This window comes from Stigmatopora argus, chromosome 1 (assembly GCF_051989625.1).
Source record: "Stigmatopora argus isolate UIUO_Sarg chromosome 1, RoL_Sarg_1.0, whole genome shotgun sequence".
NCBI lineage: Eukaryota > Metazoa > Chordata > Actinopteri > Syngnathiformes > Syngnathidae > Stigmatopora > Stigmatopora argus.
This window is the reverse complement of record NC_135387.1, coordinates 10,604,716-10,624,917: the sequence shown is the minus strand read 5'-3', so window position 1 is coordinate 10,624,917 and position 20,202 is coordinate 10,604,716. Positions and strand designations below refer to the sequence as shown.

At 40.8% G+C, this 20,202-nt stretch overlaps 1 protein-coding gene across 2 annotated transcripts; it reads left to right on the top strand.

The window, feature by feature from the left end:
• Positions 1–226: 226 nt before the first annotated feature.
• Positions 227–14,817, top strand: gpd2 (glycerol-3-phosphate dehydrogenase 2 (mitochondrial)). Of its 2 annotated transcripts, XM_077599087.1 has the most exons (18): positions 227–352; positions 3,253–3,359; positions 4,290–4,307; positions 5,853–6,021; positions 6,092–6,216; positions 6,294–6,391; positions 7,418–7,581; positions 8,346–8,510; positions 8,590–8,734; positions 9,000–9,193; positions 9,257–9,391; positions 9,469–9,644; positions 10,244–10,375; positions 10,457–10,615; positions 10,801–10,913; positions 11,013–11,091; positions 11,161–11,259; positions 12,438–14,817. In XM_077599087.1, exons 2-18 carry the CDS (start codon positions 3,258–3,260, stop codon positions 12,561–12,563), a joined length of 2,199 nt encoding a protein of 732 aa, XP_077455213.1. In that variant the 5' UTR covers positions 227–352; positions 3,253–3,257; the 3' UTR covers positions 12,564–14,817. The 2 variants fall into 2 exon arrangements, with proteins under 2 accessions (XP_077455213.1, XP_077455221.1); XM_077599095.1 differs by lacking the exon at positions 4,290–4,307.
• Positions 14,818–20,202: the final 5,385 nt, after the last annotated feature.

Genomic DNA, 20,202 nt, shown 5'->3' with positions numbered 1-20,202 from the left:
AGGTTGATATTTGGAGCGCAAACGTCACGTGCAGAAAGACAACAGATGGTGACAATTGGCTCTTTATTATTATACTGAAGGGTCGACGCTCCTCTTGTGCAAGCCTTCTCCCCAATGACGTCACAGAAAGGCTGCACAATCTGTCTTGAAATTTGATTGGCTGAGAACATCGCGCGCTCGCGTCCTCTCATTGGTGCATTGTCACGTCACTCCAGTTTTTGCTCCACTTCCTGGTTGGAGCTGTCAAACTCGGGCTACCGAGCAGGCTAGGAGAACAACCGATGTCCCGGTCGCCGCCCTGCATCGCCCTGAGCGTGACCGACGTTCTATCTTCCACAAATCGCGACAGCTTGTAAGTCAAATTACACATGTCTTCGCTCTATAGTATTTTCCCATGCCCAACCTGTCGATTGTCCATAAGTCAAAGCGTAGTATGTGGCTCATAAGAATTGTAATAACCTTCCGTGTGTGGTGTTATTCAATGTGAATAAGCAGACTACAAAAAAGAAAGAAAAAGACAGGGTTCCTCTAACGTTTCTTTTGTAATCTGTATATATGGTGCGTTTTATACCTTTAACATATTATTTGTCAGTGTTTTTAAAGATCAAACTATAGTGAACATTTTAATCCAAACCAAGATGACAGCTCAGGATGCTATAATTCTTTATAATAGTACTAGTATAATATTGTATGTAATAGTAGTTTTACAATGGAAAACAAAACAAAAAATCTCACGATTTACATCAGAGCCAAAAAGCCCCCTCCAATGCTGATGAGTGTGTTGGCTGATGTAAGAGAAGCATTGGTGCAATCCATGAGATGTTTTTTTCTTTTCTTTTGAGGGCTTTTTCGCTCGCCCACAAGTGTCTGACAAGTGTGGATGATCGGCTTCACCTATTTTCTCAGTTCGTCTTTTAATTATTGTATATTGCTGTTATAGCCCTCTATAATGAGCCAGTCTATGGAAGGTGTGAATGCGAACACGCGTTGCTGTAGTTTGACAAGGATTCTTCAAATTATGTCAAAGAACAAATATGGAGTATTAAATGCACTTGTTTAAACCAGAAACTACCGGCGACAATATACAGTGGTTTATTGGTACAAATCAGCAACTTTTATTTGTTCTTTTTTTACTTTATTAACCTCATTTTTCAATATTTTTATTTTTTATTTTTTTATATTATCGGCCTTACAAAACATCTGCAATATTGCATCAAAATAAAATTACACTTAGGAATCTCCCAATACTGACCTTTTGACCTCTGTTCCAATCCGATTCCTTTCAAGATGGCCATATTTTTTCTTTTTTTTTCTTTTTCTGAACCGTTTTATCCTCACTAGGGTCGCGGGGGTGCTGGATCCTATCCCAGTTGACGTCAGGCCAGAGGCGGGGGACACCCTGAATCGGTGGCCAGTCAATCGCAGGGCACGAGGAGACGGACAACCATTCACGCTCCCACTCATACCTAGGGGCAATTTTAGAGTGTCCAATCAGCCTACATGCATGTTTTTGGAATGTGGGAGAAAACCGGAGTACCTGGAGAAAAACCATGCAGGCCCAGGGAAAACATGCAAACTCTAAACAGGTGGACCAACCCAGGACGGCCATACTTTTAGACAAGTAAAAATAATGCAAAATGTAACATAACGAGTAAATGGTTCATCACTGTTTGTATTGGTACACGGTCGATTGGTCGCCGGTCTTTTGGTCATCGATCTTTTGGTCGCCGGTCTTTTGGTCGCCGATCTTTTGGTCACCGGTCTTTTGGTCGCCCGGAAGTTTATTGATAATTACCATTTAAATTGTTGCTCAAATTCCCTAAATACAAACTGCGAATTACTATTTAGTCATACTTAATGCCCTATTAATTATTAGGCTAAAGAAAAGCTCAAAATTTCCCGAACTTTTATTGTTTTTTGTTGGAGAACTTGTTAAGACCCTGACTGACGTACCTTCCTAAGGGGACAACTCATGTACATACAAACTCTTATACACTCACGTCCGCTCAGTGAAACTGCTCAGGGCCATTGTTGGCTTTGATTGATGCGTAGACCGTGTTGTTTTACCTTGTTTTGTCGCCTGTCTTTTGGTCGTCGGTCTTTTGGTCGCCCCGACCGCGACAACGGGCGACCAAAAGACCGGCGACCAAAAGACGGCGACCAAAAGACCGGCGACCAATCGACCGCACACGGTTTGTATTAAATCAAGAAATGCTTTGTTTACGATATTGCACGACGATGGGATCATGACCCACTATTTAGAAAGCGCTGGTTTTACAATTTCAAGTTTCTTAAATTCCCCCCCACAAATAATCAGATCAAATAGTAATCTGAAATATGATATCAGTGAAAAATCTGCAGCTGCCTGGTGGTGTAGAGGTTCACTTGCCTGACTTCAGTACGGGCAGGCGCGGTCTCGTTTTCCGCTGGTGGCGGTATGATTGTGAGGGCATATATTTCTTTGTCTCTATGTACCCTACGGCTGACTGGCGACCAGTCTAGGGTGTAGTCTGCCTTTCGCCCGATGTCAGCTGGATTAGGCTTCAGCGAGGATGCGGGTAATGGAAGATGACTGAATGAAATGTGCAATAGTTTCACCTCACATTTATTTATAATGACACCATAACCTAATGCTACTGTGGAAGACTGGATGTGATTGTTCACTGTGCTTAAGCGTTTGTGTAGGAAATCTGCTGCTGAGACTTTTTCATACCGCTGTAATTAGGCTCACACTATAAGCAACATTATGATAAACATGACAATGAAGGCTTCCTATTCCTGTAGAATGTTATGTATTAATAATCTGTACACATTCTTTCCACTTATTGGGTTCTATTTATGTTATGGCGTATTTGGAGTTTTGTGCAGGCCAATGGGTTGCTGCACCTGTTTGCCTAATGACTTTTAAACACACACACGTGAGTGCCACATTTAAAGGGACAGAAAGGAACCACTTTTATTGGAATTAGTTCTTTGTTTTTCATTTGTACCCAGTTAAATGTATATAGTATTTTACATTTTTGTAGATTTTAATATCACATATTAAGCACCAATGTATTTTTTTTACAAATACACGGATCACATTTGAACATGTTGACTGCAGTATTTAGCAATGCTAATGAAAACAAGAAAGGAGTGGAATTTACCATTCTCACCACTTTGGATCCTCCTCACGCATGGCGAGGTTGGCACGCCTCCACGACATGGTTTTCAGTCCCGTTGACACCTCATAGCATGTTGCTTTCTCCGCAGGTAACATGGCATTCAGGAAGGCCCTCAAACGAACAGCTGTTATAGGTGGAGGGGCCGCTGCCACCCTTTTTGGTCTGTCACAGCTCATAGAATATAGGAAAAAGCAGGTAAGTTACCAACAACATTGTTCACTTTGTGCAACAAACAGTCTGCTGATGCATGTTCTAGCTGGATTTTGGAATGTATTTGATGCCTTTAGGATATATAGTCCTTCCCTCATTTAACAGCTGCTGCACAGGAAGCAGCTTTTTCTTCAAACTTGGATTTTGCCGCTGTGATCAGACTTCCATGCTAACGTTTTCTTCACTGTTTAGTTCATCTCCATTTGCTGAATTAAATGTAACTGTATAACTTGTTGGTTGAGTCATTTGGGGTGTGGAAAAAAAAGGTGTGTGATTGCCTGCAGGTCATGCAGATTCAGTATCTTGCAGGTCTCATTACATTTGTGTGAATCACCTCAAACATGTGTTTGCTTATCAAGAACCTTCTGTTCTGAAGGGTTATGATGAATTCAATAAAGTGTAACTTAAGGTCACGGATGACCTTGTTCACGAGTCTAGCTTTTATTTATTTATAATGTAGTTTTGGGGCTTAAATCTACCAATTTGCATGTGAAATATTCCTTTGGTAACCCGAGATTCCACAATGCGTCAGTTTTATTTGGTCCTTTTCAAACTTTGTTCATGAAACACATTTTTATTTCATGAGGCCACCGTGTATATGTATTTGCAGGATGCTGTCACAGCAGCCTTGTGTTGTATAAATAAACACACTCCTCCCTTTTCCTAGGGGCATTTTTTTAAGTTATTTTGAATAGATGGTGCTTGAAGTTTTAGTTTTAATGTCCAGCTTTGTCACCGAAGTCATCTTCTTTTGGGAGGGCAAAGCAGCTGTTTCCCCTGACCTTTAAACTGACATAGACTTAAATTTGAATGCCCACAAAGCTACATACCAGCCTTTATTTAACTGTGCCTGCTAATTTGAACTTTGTTTGTGTCCCGTGTCATTAATGTCTTCTCTTCCCTGGCGTGACCCAGACAACCAAGACTGGATTGGTAAGAAAGAAGCCAATGTTGATGAAATATACCGTAATCATTTTCACAATAGTTTGTAATCATGCATGCCTCTAATCCCAGTAATTCTAATCCCCAGCATTTAACTCTGTGGCGGCATTTGTCCGTCTGCATCATCAGAGAAGACAATGATTTTAGTGGCAAATTGCAAAAGCTGGCTCACATTTGCAAGTCAAATTCTGCATGCACTTTCAAGCAGCTTGATGAAATCATTAAGAGAGAGAAGAAGAAAAAACACCAAGAATAAATATTTCATTAGAGGTGAAATGGCACATCTTGGTGTCAGCGGGGGAATTGATGTTGTGATTATGACTTAAAATCATTTGCTAATCAAATGCAAGACATAAATGAATACAATGATTTGTGTTGTGGGTTTTGCAAAGATAAGTAGCATGCTGCAGCAGGTTGTACCCCCTTCCCCTAAATTCCCCCAGTGCACGTTCTCACTTGGAAGCTAATTACATCAAGAAGAAAGCCTTGATTTTTAGCAGCACTTTACTTGAAAAGGATGAGACATCACAAGCACACAGTAGCAACTTTAATATCTAAACACAAGTCCTCCTTAAGCCTAGACACGCACAGAATTAATAGTGTGGTTCCGTTTACTGAAAATAACACGATTATACAAATGTCTGATGGTTCTCACTTCATAAATATAAGTACAAATGAGTATTGTGTAAGTTGAATAAAAGTTTAACTCCAGGTCAGACCGAATTAAAAAAAAAAACACACCATGAACACATCATTACAACAGAATGAATGGAATTTAGTTATTCTATTTATTAGGTACGTAAATGATACTTTCTTGTAAAAACACTGAACGTTAATCCTGCCATTAATTCGTTTTTACTGAAGTTGGATCTAATTCCATGAGAAATAGAGAAAACACTAAAAGCATTTGACGTATAATCAAACTTGCAATTTGTCAACATCCTCAATTGGAGTAACTAAATTTCATCAACTGGCCAAAATAGCTTTTTTATGAAAAAATAATAATAAAAGAGGGCCTACTAAACTTTCACTATGAAGCACATAATGATAGGTTTTGGTCAAGTCGGAACATGTTTTCGCTGCGCTGTCCATTGTGTGTGCTTTGCGTGTAAGCCTGTGGGAACTAGTTTGTGCCCATCTAACTCGAGTTCTAATAAAATTTGGCATGCAACACAGCTAAAATTCAACTCTGGGACAGTTCAGAACTCGAAAAACTTGTACATTAGGCCATGCAGGTCCATATGATGTCCTCACATTCCAATAGGGGTGCACCTTACACATCTCTTCTATCTTGGATACAAAGAAATAGCTTCAAGCATGATCTCTATTATTATCTCTACCTAATTAATATTAACAATACGCATGAAGTCACTAGAATGCTAAAAAACGTGCATTTTGCCTTGGGTGTGTGCCCAATGTTTATTTCATTTTAAGATGAGTGTTGCTAAAAGACTAGGCATTTCCAACAGAACGACATCAAAACAAGAGTCTGAGATAAAAAAAAAAAAAAATTCTGCCTGTCTGCATCACATTCAGGTCCAGTTAACTTACGTGGCAGCAGAAGCAAAACTGAGGGCTCCCTTTGCAGATGGGCTTCCGTCGAGGCAGGCACAGCTTGCCACACTGAAAAGCAAAGACTTTGACGTTCTGGTCATTGGCGGTGGAGCCACTGGTGTCGGATGTGCCTTAGATGCCGTCACACGCAGTGAGACCCCTCAGCTCATCCAGAGCTATTTTTGAATGTTCTTTTGAGTATTCCATCCCGTCTTTTGCAGACCTTAACACTGCTCTTGTCGAGAGGAACGACTTCTCTTCAGGGACAAGCAGTCGAAGCACTAAGCTCATCCACGGTGGGGTGCGCTACCTCCAGAAGGCCATCATGAAACTAGACTATGAGCAGGTTTCAAATTCACCTTTTTGACACTCCTTATTTGGTTCTGCATAGTATTTTTCTTGATTGTTCCTTTGCTGAGACAGTACATGATGGTGAAAGAGGCCCTCCATGAGCGAGCCAACCTTCTAGAGATTGCTCCTCACCTGTCAGCACCACTCCCCATCATGCTTCCCGTTTACAAGTACGTCATCACCTAGGTCACCTATAGATGTCATCATTCCATCACCTTCGTGACCGGACGTTTGGTCGAAAGACGTTTGGTCCCCGGACGTTTGGTCGACCGGACGTTTGGTCGACCGGACGATTGGTCGACCGGACGTTTGGTCGACCGGACGTTTGGTCGACCGGACGTTTGGTCGACCGGACGTTTGGTCGAATGGACGTTTGGTAGAATGGACGTTTGGTAGAACGGACGTTTGGTTGAACGGACGTTTGGTAGAACGGACGTTTGGTAGAACGGACGTTTGGTAGAACGGACGTTTGGTAGAACGGACGTTTGGTAGAACGGACGTTTGGTAGAACGGACGTTTGGTAGAACGGACGTTTGGTAGAACGGACGTTTGGTAGAACGGACGTTTGGTAGAACGGACGTTTGGTAGAACGGACGTTTGGTAGAACGGACGTTTGGTCACTGGGTTCGCTCGCTGTCAAATGACAGAGTTTACTGTTGATATTTTGATATTAGATATTTAGATATTAAACTCACTCTCTCTCTCTCATGATTATAATTTTGAGAGCTGGTTTCAACAGTAACAACCCGGCGACCAAACGTCCGTTCTACCAAACGTCCGGTCGACCAAACGTCCGGGGACCAAACGTCCGGGGACCAAATGTCTTTCGACGAAACGTCCGAGTACCCATCACCTTAGATGAGAATGTCAACTGGTCAAGTGGTATTTTTGACATGGGTTTATATGACAATGAAAATCATTGTGCTAGCCTAAAACAAGCAGCGTTTGGGGTAAAAACTTTGAAAAATCTAATCATTGCCTAAAATCAAAGAAAACAAGGCTGATAGAGTATTTTTCAGTTTTCATGATGAACTAATTTAGCTTTGTTTATCAGTTGGTTTACAATGTAAGCACAGCGAGCGTAATGAGTTGTATTGGTTAAATATTTTGTTTGTGGAGACATTCATAAGTAATGGTACCACTGTATGTAGTAGTGTCACCATTGTATTTCTTTTGTTTTTTAATCTGTGTCTAAGATGGTGGCAGCTTCCATATTATTGGGCAGGCATCAAGATGTACGACCTTGTAGCTGGGATACAGTGTTTAAAGACCAGTTATGTCCTCAGTAAGAGCAAAGCGCTGGAGCTCTTTCCCATGTTGAAGAAAGACAAGCTGGTGGGAGCCATTGTCTATTATGATGGTAAGAGTCAAAATTTTATGGTTAATTTTTCACGTCATTTACTGTATATATAGACTCCTAAACAGATGATTCCAAGAAATCCTATACATTGACCAAGACAAAGACTAAAAGTTACCGTTGAAACTGCCCAAAGCCATCACGTTGCTTCTGGTCCTTTCCAAACAGTTGGCAGGTTTGAAAGGATGCAATTGTTTGTTATCTGATTGAATTTGAATGAGGCTAGTCCAGTTGCATGACAAGGGGCTTGTAGTATGCCTTTGGATTTTGTCCCTCCCAAACCACTGAAAACAATATCCCAACCCATGTATGTTGTGATTAGTCAAACTGATCGTGGAATTCCTTTCACAGGTAGTTAGCTGCAATCTGAGAAATGCGTAAGAACACCGTGCAGGGTTTTTTGTTGTACATTCCACCCGCATCGCCTCCTGCAAGGCAGCAGTAGTGGGGGATGTTTTGCAAGTGGTGCCTCTTTTCTTCTCTCTATATTGATGCCATCTGGTACAATCACGCTTGTGGCATTTCCGAGTCTGACCTTCTCTCCGTTGGTGTGGAGGTGCTGAGGAGCTCCGCAATTGGGGAGGCTGTCTAAGCAACAAATGTCTCTTCCTGTCTTATTCTCAGTAGACAACCAATTGGCATTTGTCGTTTTATTTCATTTTACTTAGTTATTTAGCCAAAATTCAATTCTTGTCACCACCATGTGTTTTCTTTATTCTTGTGAAACGCAAATCTCCTTTTTAAACTTCCTTATCGTTGCCATACAGGACAGCACAATGATGCCCGTATGAACTTGGCCATCGGCCTCACTGCTGCCCGCTACGGTGCCGCCATGGCCAACTACACTGAAGTGATTCACCTGCTGAAGAAAAAGGACCCACAGACCGGAATGGACAATGTGTGCGGGGCGCACTGCCGAGACGTGCTCACAGGTGGGAAAAGATTTCCACGTGTAAAGAGAACCCACCGCTGGTGATCACATGACGACAATCAACGATTTACCTTTGAAAGGAGAGGAATTCGATGTCAAAGCCAAATGTGTGATCAATGCCACTGGGCCTTTCACGGACTCAGTGAGGAAGATGGATAGCCAGGAAAATCAAAACATCTGCCAGCCCAGTGCCGGCGTGCACATTGTCATCCCTGGCTACTACAGGTGAGTTATGTCACTTGCGCAATAATTCACACTAACTTTCTTCAATTATTTCAACTGTTATTTTTCTATTTTTCAATACAGTGTAAGCAGTCTAAACTTTAGCATTTGTATCATGGCAAAATCCAAAAGTCACATTCTTTAAGGATATGTTTTAGAAATGAATACTAAGCCGACACTTTAAGCTGTTTGTGACGGCAAAGTTGAATGAGATGGCAGAGCAGGATGTGTAGAGTTTTAAATACAATTTTTTTGTGGGGGTACACAGCCCTGACAACATGGGCCTGCTGGATCCCGCCACTAGTGATGGGCGAGTCATCTTCTTCCTGCCTTGGGAGAAGATGACCATTGCCGGAACTACAGACACTCCCACCGACGTAACAGCCCACCCCATGCCCGGAGAGGACGACATCAACTTCATCCTGAGGGAGGTCCGCAACTACCTCAGCCCTGATGTGGAAGGTATCGTCTCGGTCACTTGCCTGACAATGTGAGACAATTTAGATGATAAACTTTGTCCCGCAGTAAGACGAGGTGACGTATTAGCAGCTTGGAGCGGAATCCGTCCCCTGGTGACGGACCCAAACTCCAAAGACACTCAGTCAATCTGCCGTAATCATATTGTCAGCATCAGTGACAGTGGATTGGTCACCATTGCAGGTCAGTCCGTCTTTGTGTGAGACCATGTTGAGAAGTTTATTTGTCTTTCATTATCACACTACCTCTTGTGTTCGCAGGAGGGAAGTGGACTACTTATAGATCAATGGCTGAAGAGACATTGGATGCCGCCATTAAAAGACATAACCTCCCAGCTGAGGAATGCAAAACTGTGGGTCTGATGTTGGAGGGTTCCAAGGGCTGGACCCCGACACTTTACATCCGACTGGTGCAAGACTATGGCTTGGAGCAGGAAGTGGGTGATGCTTATTGATCATAAATGCTTAATCTGAAAGCGCTGACATTTACTGTTCATATCAATTGCTTCTATTTAGTAGAAAGAGGGAAGCCCAGCTATAAACTACTACACCAGCATGTCGGTTTAGAAGATAGAAGCTGTTGTGTTCTGATAGATTGTCTTCTTCCACGTTTAAGTGTAGGCGTTGACAATAACAGTGTCGACATTTCCATCCAACAGAAGACTTGACTCATTAAAAACAATTCATTAGACCACCATCAGCTGTGTGCAACTTTTAACCACAGTGTCCCCATTAAATTGAACAGACCTTTCTTTCAGTTGTTTCAGTGTTTCTGCAGTCTACTTACTCCTTATTAAAGTCGCTAGCAGACGGTACCGAATATTCTTAAAAGGTCACTGCTGATATTTGGACAGTGTTTGCCCTTTTGCATGATGGGCAAACCAACGATCTGAATAGCAAGAAGCTTTTGTGTATTCTGTCAACGTGACAACTCGACAACATGGCGCCAATAAAATCCATCATTCTTATTAGCCAATGTGAGCAGTCAAGGCCAGGTCAACTGAATTAATAAACTAGGTCTTTTATGTGTGTTCAGGTGGCGCAACATTTGGCCTCTACGTACGGAGGGAAGGCATACGACGTGGCCAAGATGGCACATGTCACAGGGCAAAGATGGCCGATCGTGGGAAAAAGGCTGGTGTCAGAGTTTCCATATATTGAGGCCGAGGTGAAGTAGTAGGCTGCATATCTTTACAATGTGATCACTCCTCCTTTGGAAATACTGACATGAACACGCCATCTCTTGCAGGTGTTATACGCCATAAAGGAGTACGCGTGCACCGCCATTGACATCATAGCCCGGCGAACGAGATTAGGCTTCTTGAACGTTCAGGCTGCCGACGAAGCCCTCCCACGCATTGTACAGATCATGGCCAAAGAATTGGGCTGGAGCCAGGAACGAAAAACGGTACTAAAAAGCATTGGAAAATAGTTTATCCTAAAAACTCCACTGGCATTTTTTTATTACAACATAATGGGGAAGTAGACACCAACCTCTTCAAAAGATATGTGAACTGAAACAGCAGTGGCAGAAAAAATAAAACATCGCACAGCAAATGTGGTTCTTTCAATGTGTCACATTTTACAACACAGGCCGAGTTAGAAGCCGCAAAGAAGTTCTTGTATACTGAGATGGGCTACCGATCTCGCTCCGAGCAGCTGATCAAGACATCGGAAATGACTCTGGACAACCAGGAAGTAGCCAGGTAGAAGAAGTAGAAGAATAAACTGACTTTGGCTCTGGCATAAGAATAATGACAGCATGAAAAAAGTTTAATCTAATCTAACTTTAATGTGGTTGGCAGGTACAAGAAGCGCTTTCAAATGTTTGACAAAGATCGCAAAGGATTCATCACAACAGTTGATCTCCAGCAAGTTCTAGATGTGAGTTTCTTTATCCTAATTTTTCTTTTGCACTGTTACTAAGTCCAACCAGTGTCCCTCTTTCAACAGAGTATCAATGTCCAAATTGATGAGAATTCCCTCCATGAGATTCTTAACGAGGTGGATGTTAACAAGAATGGACAGATTGAAATAGATGAATTCCTAAAGGTAGGAAATGGCTGGTTACTGTACTTGTGACGGTTAATAAATATGTACTTTCCTTTGGATCCAATTGGAGCACAAAGAAAAGAAAAACAGGTTGTCTACCTGAGTCCTGCTGTACACAACAGGTGTGAACTCGACTCAACTAGATGAAACCAATTAGGGTGGATAATGTGCCACAGGTATAATGAGGGCTGAGCTCCTTTCTCACTTTGGTGACAAGTTGAGAAAAAAAGTCATAAGGTCACATGGTGACAGTGTGTGCTTTTATATTCATTAGTATAAACCACTCATAAGCACATAGAATATGGTCAATTTATTTGGGTTAAGCCGGATTTTTGTAGTAATATTTTCCCTTTTTTGGGGGGGGAGATGCAGATTTGTAAAAAAAAACTGTGTCTGAATGTCAATATTTGTTTTTGCTCATGATTCCATCCTGTTGGTGGCTGAATGAGAGGCTACAGAAAGGTAGGGTATGCAAAGAACTGGTGGACGGAAAATAATTCTGGAATGAGAATGGAGGGGCGGCCCGGTGGCGTGAGTGGTTAGCGTGTCGGCCTCACAGCTCTGGGGTCCAGGGTTCAAATCCAGGTCGGTCCACCTGTGTGGAGTTTGCTTGTTCTCCCCTGGCCTGTGTGAGTTTCCTCCGGTTACTCCGGTTTCCTCCCACATTGCAAAAACATGCATGCCAGGCTGATTGGAAACCAACTATGGGCACCAGGCAGGGGATACCCTGAAGTGGTAACCAGCCAATTGCAAGGAGACAAAGGATAACCATTCATACTCACACTCTTACCTTTTAGACTGTTCCACCAGTCTACCATGCATGTTATTGGGATGTGGGAGAAAACCGGAGAACCTGGAGAAAAACCACGCAGGCACGGGGAGAGAACACAGGAAGGCCAGAACCCATTAGGGATTGAAGCCTTGATCTCAGAACTGTGAGGCAGACGTCCTAACCACTGTCGTATCAATTTTGTTTTATTAAAGCCCGAGCAGTTAAAATAACATCCAGTTCAGTGTTAACACACCAGGAAAACAACAAAGGCAGCCGGTGTTGGGTTTAGTTAGTTAGGTGGTTGGACCACTCATCCATTGTACATACATCAGATTTCTGTCTCTTGACCCAGCTATGTAGTACAGTACATTCATGTTTCTTTTATTTTCTATCATCTGCCACTCAGTTGATGAGCGCCGTCAAGAAGGGTCAAGTGTCCGATAGTCGCCTGGCCATATTAATGAAGTCAGCCGAGGAAACGCTGGATATGAGGGGGCCTGTGACGGTGGACCGCAGTGGGGGTGGAGTCTGAAACCAGGATTTCATGATGGTCTCCTGTGAACAACCTCATTGGAATGACAATGCAATCAGAGAGCCGACGGCGGGTATTTGACCAAATCACGAGCAAACCGGCGACGCTCCTGAATGTTTTGTGTGAAATAGAATCCAATGATTGAGATTTGTTTTCCAGAGCCGCCTGTTTTTCTGTGCGTTGATTGGTTCTCTGCATCAGGTGCCTCCAGTATCCCAGAGGGCACAATGTGTCCATTTATAGCATCTTTTTTTAAACTCAAATATTTCTATCTTTATAGCTTTATAACCCTCATTTTAAAACTTGACACTGAATGTTGTGTAAATAGTAAATACATATGGAAATGAATGGAAACTGCATTTTTATTTTACAGGTTGACAATCTCTGGCTAGTAGTACATTTGGTTTGATGCTAGTTGTAAGATAAGTGGGCAACAAAGATGACTCCCAAGTGTTTTACTTTTTTACACTCAACCAAGCACTTTTCCCATGGAAAATTTATTTGATGTAATCCACCAAACGAAACAAGGCATTGTAGACCTGCAAAGTAAAACGTTTCCAGTTTTTTTCTGAACTGAGAAGTACTACTGTTCAGGTACTGACTCGTACAAGCACTTCAACATCTATTTACAGCCCATTTAATGCTGTAAAGGTTCCTCTGGCAAGCTAAAGATGTTCACCTGGGTCAACATCTTCTGAAGCACCTGCAATCTACTGATGTTTACAGGTTTTGAGCTTTACTTGTACTGATTCTGCTATTTAAAATTATTTACACTTATTTTTTTAACCAGAGAAATTATTGGCATATAATATAAAGGCATAGAGACATTCACTGGGTTGTAATTGAAACACTGTATTTTATTTTCATTAAAAAAGGTTGAAAAGGGATTATATATTTTTAATTTTGTGGAAATGCATGCTCTTATTTTAGTGTTGTGACATTTTTTTTAAAATATTTTAAAGGGGAATTTATATTCTTTCCTCAAAACTGATCTGAGGAATGCTGTGTGAACATCGTGCATGTGAGTTGCTCAATTTGAACATGAACTGCACAGTTAATGTTCATTTTACAAAAGACGATATATGTTACCTGTGCCTTCCCATGATGACACAAAGCCAGTGGGGAATACTCACGTGTCATCTTACTACATTTCCAAGGTTCCATGAGCTTTTAGCTGCTTTGGATGTGTCAAATTTGGATTGTTCAACTGCAGAAGCTCACACTTAGCTTTTATGCAGCATTGTGAATGTTATCCATTTGGCCTCCAGGAGCTCATGTCAGCACGTACTTTTTGTATTACAAGTGACACCCTCCCACAGTCAACAGTGTTTTTTGAGTGTGTCGTCACATTGGGTTTTTGTCATCCATTTCATAAGTGAAGACCATCACACTGCCAACGTTGCTTGCCAACCACTGCTCATCACAACCCAGTCTTAAATGTGTATCCTGGGTACTCGGACGTTTCGTCGAAAGACGTTTGGTCCCCGGACGTTTGGTCGACCGGACGATTGGTCGACCGGACGTTTGGTAGAACGAACGTTTGGTAGAACGTACGTTTGGTAGAACGGACGTTTGGTAGAATGTACGTTTGGTAGAACGGACGTTTGGTAGAACAGAAGTTTGGTAGAACGGACGTTTGGTAGAACGGACGTTTGGCCGCTGGGTTGTTACTGCTGAAACCAGCTCTCAAAATTATAATCATGAGAAAGAGAGAGAGTGAGTTTAATATCTAAATATTTAATATTAAAATATCAACAGTAAACTCTGTCATAATTTGACAGCGAGCGAACCCGGGGACCAAACGTCCGTTCTACCAAACGTATGGTCGACCAAACGTCTGGTCGACCAAACGTCTGGTCGACCAAACGTCCGGGGACCAAACGTCCGGGGACCAAACGTCTTTCGACGAAACGTCCAGTCACGGTATCCTGATGTCTCCTATTTGGATGAAATTACAGCTTTATCTCTGCTCAAAGAGAATCATGTTCCATTTTTTTTCCACCACTTGTACTGTAAGAATACTTTTGAACCAGTATTCTGAAGAGACAACACAATTATCTAATTAAATGTATCTTGTTGCTCGAACAGCTTTGTGTTTTTGTCATGTTAACTGGCGTCATTCCCACTGGGTACCGTGTGACAAGGCGTCATGTGAGCATGCTTGTGAACATGTAACTCAACTATTGGATATCGGACTGGTGACATGAAAAGCAGTGTTTTACTCACTTTGCTACAATAAAATGAGATTTTCAGATTTCTGATTGAATAATCATTGGTGACTATTTTCTATAAAATATATTAATAGAAGTCAGTACTAGAATAATTTACATTGACTTGGAGTATCTCAATTTTTTTTGTAATTTACCTGTAATACTCAGAATAAAATTTGATATAAGCATTATAAACTCTGCTCTGAAACTTTCACTTTCAGAAAAAATCAAAGGATGTGAGGGCCAACTTAAAATCCTTCCACTTTCAGAGAGGATTGGCATGGGGTAAAAAAAGGCCAGGTTTATGAAATATATTTTTAATATTAACTCATTAGTTGCCAGTGACGGCAATAGACGTCTAATCCGAATTGACTGATCATTCAATGATGTCAATGGCAATGAATGTGTTAAGGGCTACCAGCAACAAAATAATCCTGCGGTATCAGGATATTTTTAAAGTATAAAATATTTTTTTGCTTTTAAAGCATTTAAGATTCTTTGGGGCATATTCAAGCAGCGGACTGCAGGTGGCCCACGGGCAGTAGTTGGCACACCTCTGTAGGATTGGTTAATCTGCTAATAGTAATGATAATACAATGGGATTTGGTTTCCCATGGTGTGATACAGTACAAAACATTGGAAGCTACCCGATCAAGTTACAGCTCTACAAAATGTTCACATTGTCAGTGTAGTTCTGTTAAGGATATAAACACAGAAAAACTTAGAAATCTTAGAGCCTTTTCTTGTTAAAGGTCACCACAAGATTTGAGTGACAGCTTTAAGTCCTCCTATTGCATTTTGCAGCTCAGGCGTTTGTGGCTTGCACTTTCTGTCTGGGAAAAGCCGGAAGAATGCACAAGCGATTAATTGAAATGGATCATAAGCAATGTTCCCTCTAAGCTGTGTGCGTGCGCAATTGCGCACTACTCTCGTCTTCTCTGCGCACAGCAAATCATATGGAGCGCACAAAATAAAATCCCAATTTTTTTTTTAGCTGTGAGGCCGACGCGCGAACCACTCATCCGCCGGGCCGCCCATTCATAGATATTAATCATTACATTTTATTATTACTAAATCATTTATGTGTAGTATACATGCACCTGCTTATGGCAGGCGTGATAGTGGTGTGTGCCCATCGCGAGCAATGATGATGTTGCTCATACCAGTACTCAGTGTGCTCAGGAAGGTTGTCTTTCTGCCCAGACAAACAAAAAATTAGAGGGAACATTGATCATAAGACAAATGTGCTTGTCATGTGGTAACTAATGCAGTTTTACTCTTGAGGTTATCTGGGCTGTTCCAGTGATTAAAAAAATACTTTCCAAAAATATGGCCAAGCCAGAGCTTTACGATTCTGCTGTTGAATAACTCATAGTTAGTATAGTGATTTAAAAATATATATATATTATGATCTTTTTACACCAATTATTTCATACACGTACTGCACTGTATGAAAACTATAGATGCTTTTATAGTAGCACATTGAGTCCCAACTCCATCTTTTCTGTACCCTTTTCAATTACTGCAGGTGTAGCCGAGTCCTGTAACCTTTAACCTGAAAATGTTATCAGCAGCTCAGACATTTTCAAGCGGATGTGTGAGTGTGGAAGTGCTCCCAACTGGAGGAAGAAGGTTAAAAAACACGCAGTGAACTGTAACAGTCTCAGATTTATGGTTTGAACCTTTCCAGATAACTTGTGAGCCTCCTCCGGTGGAACAAAGCGCCATTCTGCAAGGTGTCCTGACATTTACCTGCGTCATACACAGACTCAGTCTCTCCTTGCCTGGGGGGCACATTCTTTTTCATTACAGACGCATGCCAATCATCCAAAGAGTCCAACGAAGACAGAAAGTTGAACCTTAATTGATGCCTTCATCTGGCTGACACGGAGTTTCTTTTTATGTTTGAACTTTCTGAATTTTCTCCAAAAGAGTCCTCATATCGCACAGTATACTTCTGCAAATTGTGTGGCACGTTGTGACACTGCCTGGCAACAAAGCTCCTCTTCACACTGGGATGGGGACAATATCACAGGTTTCTATAGAGTTATGATAAAGGATTTCCTGCATTTGTGAGTGCTTGAATTGAATCCCCATGACTTCATTTATCATAATGGAACCTATCCTTCAATTCTATTTACTATATTGTACAGTAAATGTCCACTATGTATCTATATTTATATATATGAATCTATCACCCTTATCGCAACATCTAATGTTACATGTTGTTGCATGCAATTTTCCCTGCAAATCATTTACTTCACACAGTCCACCCTATTAAAATGGATCAGAGTGCAATTGTGTTATTGTCAGTCGATGAGTTGGGGGGCACATTTTTGGCTTTTCAGGGGATCCTCAATGTTAGGGGTTTGTTGTATTTAAATTTAAACTATTTTAAGGTTTAGTTGTGTGTTTAACACTCATTTTTGGAATTATTTTTTGGAAAAGATTTGCTTAAGATCACACATTGCTTTACTATAGTAGGGTCAAAAGATTTCATTGTAGAGACAGTTTTTTTTCCTTATAACATTGTACTGTACGTATTTGTAAAATCTCTCCCCTCATCTATCATTTTCTGAACTGCTTTATCCTCACTAGGGCCGTGGGGGGTGCTGGAGCCTATCCCAGCTGACTTTGGGCCAGTGGCGGGGGACACCCTGAATTGATGGCCAGCCAATCGCAGTAGTTGTAAAATAAATAAATAAATGTCAAAAGGAAAAGGAAATGGGCCACTTTGATATATTGTCTTGCAGTGAAAATCAAAACATTTTGAGGTCTGGACCTTCATTATTAGTTTTATAGTTCAACAATGCCAATGACAATACAATACAAAAGAAAACAATAAACTTTTACACAGCAACCATGTTCCTTTTCATTTATTATTCATCTTCTTGCTTTTTCCAAGTCTAAGCTCAGATAAACTTTTAGCTTTGTGTTTTCTGTACTTTTTATTTATTGTCTGCAAAGGTGAGGCAGTTGAAGTAAAGGGTCAAAGTTTGAGTCCCTCTGCTTATAAAAGAAATTGTAATACGGTTAGTCACTCCACAGTTCCTTTTTTTTTAAACTGTTATCATTCGAACTGATTCACCCATTGGTAGCCTGACCATTTTAGAGGATACTAACTAAAATGGCTTCTTCTCTTTGATTCATAAATTCAATGTGTTTATTGTTCATGTTAAGTCTTACTTTGCTCTCTACTCAGCTGCCAGAAGAAAAGGGAAACCAGATCTTTCAAAGAAACAAGTTTAACAAAGTAAGCTGAAATATTGATGATTGAAATTTCTGTGGGGTTAGATGAGTTTCTAAAACTGTCGTTCTGCAATTAACACTCCTGTAGCTCCATCTTGAAGATGTGTAAACACTCCATACGCACTGTAGGTTTGTGTTTTCCATTGTGACAGTGGCAGGCAGCCCTTTTTGTCTTGTCAACACGGGAATGGAGTTTGTCAAAACGCTCTCCACAATGCAGCTGTAGAAGTTCCGTCCCATTTTTGAGCTTTTTTTGACCAGCTCTTTTGTGTTGTGGGTCTATGTTAGGTCCTCACTGATGGTAGCTTATTTAACAAGATTTTGCATTTACGGTCTGAGTCATTTTTCCTTCTTCACTTATACAGTCATTGTAAAGAAAAACTGCTTCATGCATACTTGAACATACATGTAGTTTATAATATAACATTATCTTAATGGCACAGCTAAATTTACTCACTGGTGTCCTGTTTCAAAGACGGTCCCCTTTTTGTCACTTCTATAACCAGGACCTCTTCATGACGCCAATTATTGTCACATAAAAGGAACGTGTAATTTACCACGTCTCATTCAAATTCTCATTAATGAGCTGGAGAGATATGATTCAGTCACTTGATCGATCTTTTGTCTCTTCCTCAAGATTCCCACTGACAAATGTCCTCTCAGTATGACAGAGGGTGACAGGCCCCAGGCAGGCTGTGGTATTTTGGCGTGCAGAGCAGGTTTGAACTGCCCTTTACCTCAAACACCCCCGCTTGAGCTACCTTCTTCCTGTTTTTTGTGCTCCATCTTATGTGAGAGGTGAAAACTGAAGGCGGTGGTGAAGCAAAAGCAAAACAAAGCAGCAACATATTTTGTGTTTAAGACAAAAGGTCAAGGAGTGCCTGCGGTACCTGATCTCCTTCTAATCTCTGACCTCACGTTGGCATTTGCCACTCGTCAAATGAAGCAGAAATATGCATTCTTTTGAAAATATGCATCGCTAGCTATGCAATTGGTAGATATGAAAAACTTTGTTGTTGAACTATTTTTGTGCTATTAATACAACAGACATGCAATTTTAATACATACATTTAATAATGTTCTGTATTAAAATTGTGTGTGTGTGTGTGTGTGTGTGTGTGTGTGTGTGTGTGTGTGTCTGTGTGTGTATAGGCAGCGTGGCGGATGAATGGTTAGCGCTACGGCCTCACAGTTCTAGGGTGGAGGGTTTGATCCCAGGCCGGTACTCATTGTGTTGGGAGTTTGCATGTTCTCCCCGGGCTTGAGTGGGTTTTCTCCGGGCACTCTGCTTTCCTCCCGCATCCCATAAACATGCATCGTAGGCTGGTTGAACACTCTAAAGTTCCTCTAGGTATGAGTGTGAGCGTTAATGGTTATAAAACATATATATATATATATATATATATATATATATATATATATATATATATATATATATATATATATATATATATATATGTATATATATGTATATATATGTATGTATATATAATATGTATTTATATATATATATATATATATATATATATATATATATATATATATATATATACACATATATATCTCATCTCACCTCTTTTTCTGAAACGCTTTATCCTCATTAGGGTCGCGGGGGGTGCTGGAGCTACTCTAAATTGCCCCTGGGTGTGACAGTGCATGATTGTCCGTCTCCTTTGATATGCAAACACAAAAACAGACAATGTATAGTTTCTTTTAGAAACGGACAATTATTACGGAGCTTTGGTGACATCTGCTGTTACTATGTCGAAATTATGTGGTGCAAAAGAAAGTCAAAATCCGCTTTTATTGAAATAGATCAATGCATTAAACAATGCATCAGACTGAGCAGACATCACCTGCATCCTTATACCTTTCCCGGCATGTTATCAAGCAAAAACCCTACAAATAATATGTTGTTGCGCTTAATTAGGGGTGTGTTTTTTTGTCATTTGTGGACACAGATGATCCATCCTTGTGATTTCAAATCTTCATTGCCAACTAAAAATCATGGGAATACTGTATCCTCTTATTTCCTGAGCTTGATAAAAAGAGTAAATTGCTTCTTCTGGATTATTATCAGAAGAAGGAATTTTCTCAATGGATTTTTCTGGAAATGCATCATTTAATTTACTATTGGAAAAGCTTTAGTACATATTGGAAAAGTCCCACATTCCACTTTA

What these genes read in the sequence shown, in the direction of transcription:
- gpd2 (XM_077599087.1), top strand. Translation starts at nt 3,258, where the DNA reads ATGGCATTCAGGAAGGCCCTCAAACGAACAGCTGTTATAGGTGGAGGG. An exon ending in GACAACCAGGAAGTAGCCAG is followed by an intron (nt 10,914 to 11,012) that starts GTAGAAGAAGTA and finishes TGTGGTTGGCAG; the next exon opens with GTACAAGAAGCGCTTTCAAA. An exon ending in AAATAGATGAATTCCTAAAG is followed by an intron (nt 11,260 to 12,437) that starts GTAGGAAATGGC and finishes TCTGCCACTCAG; the next exon opens with TTGATGAGCGCCGTCAAGAA.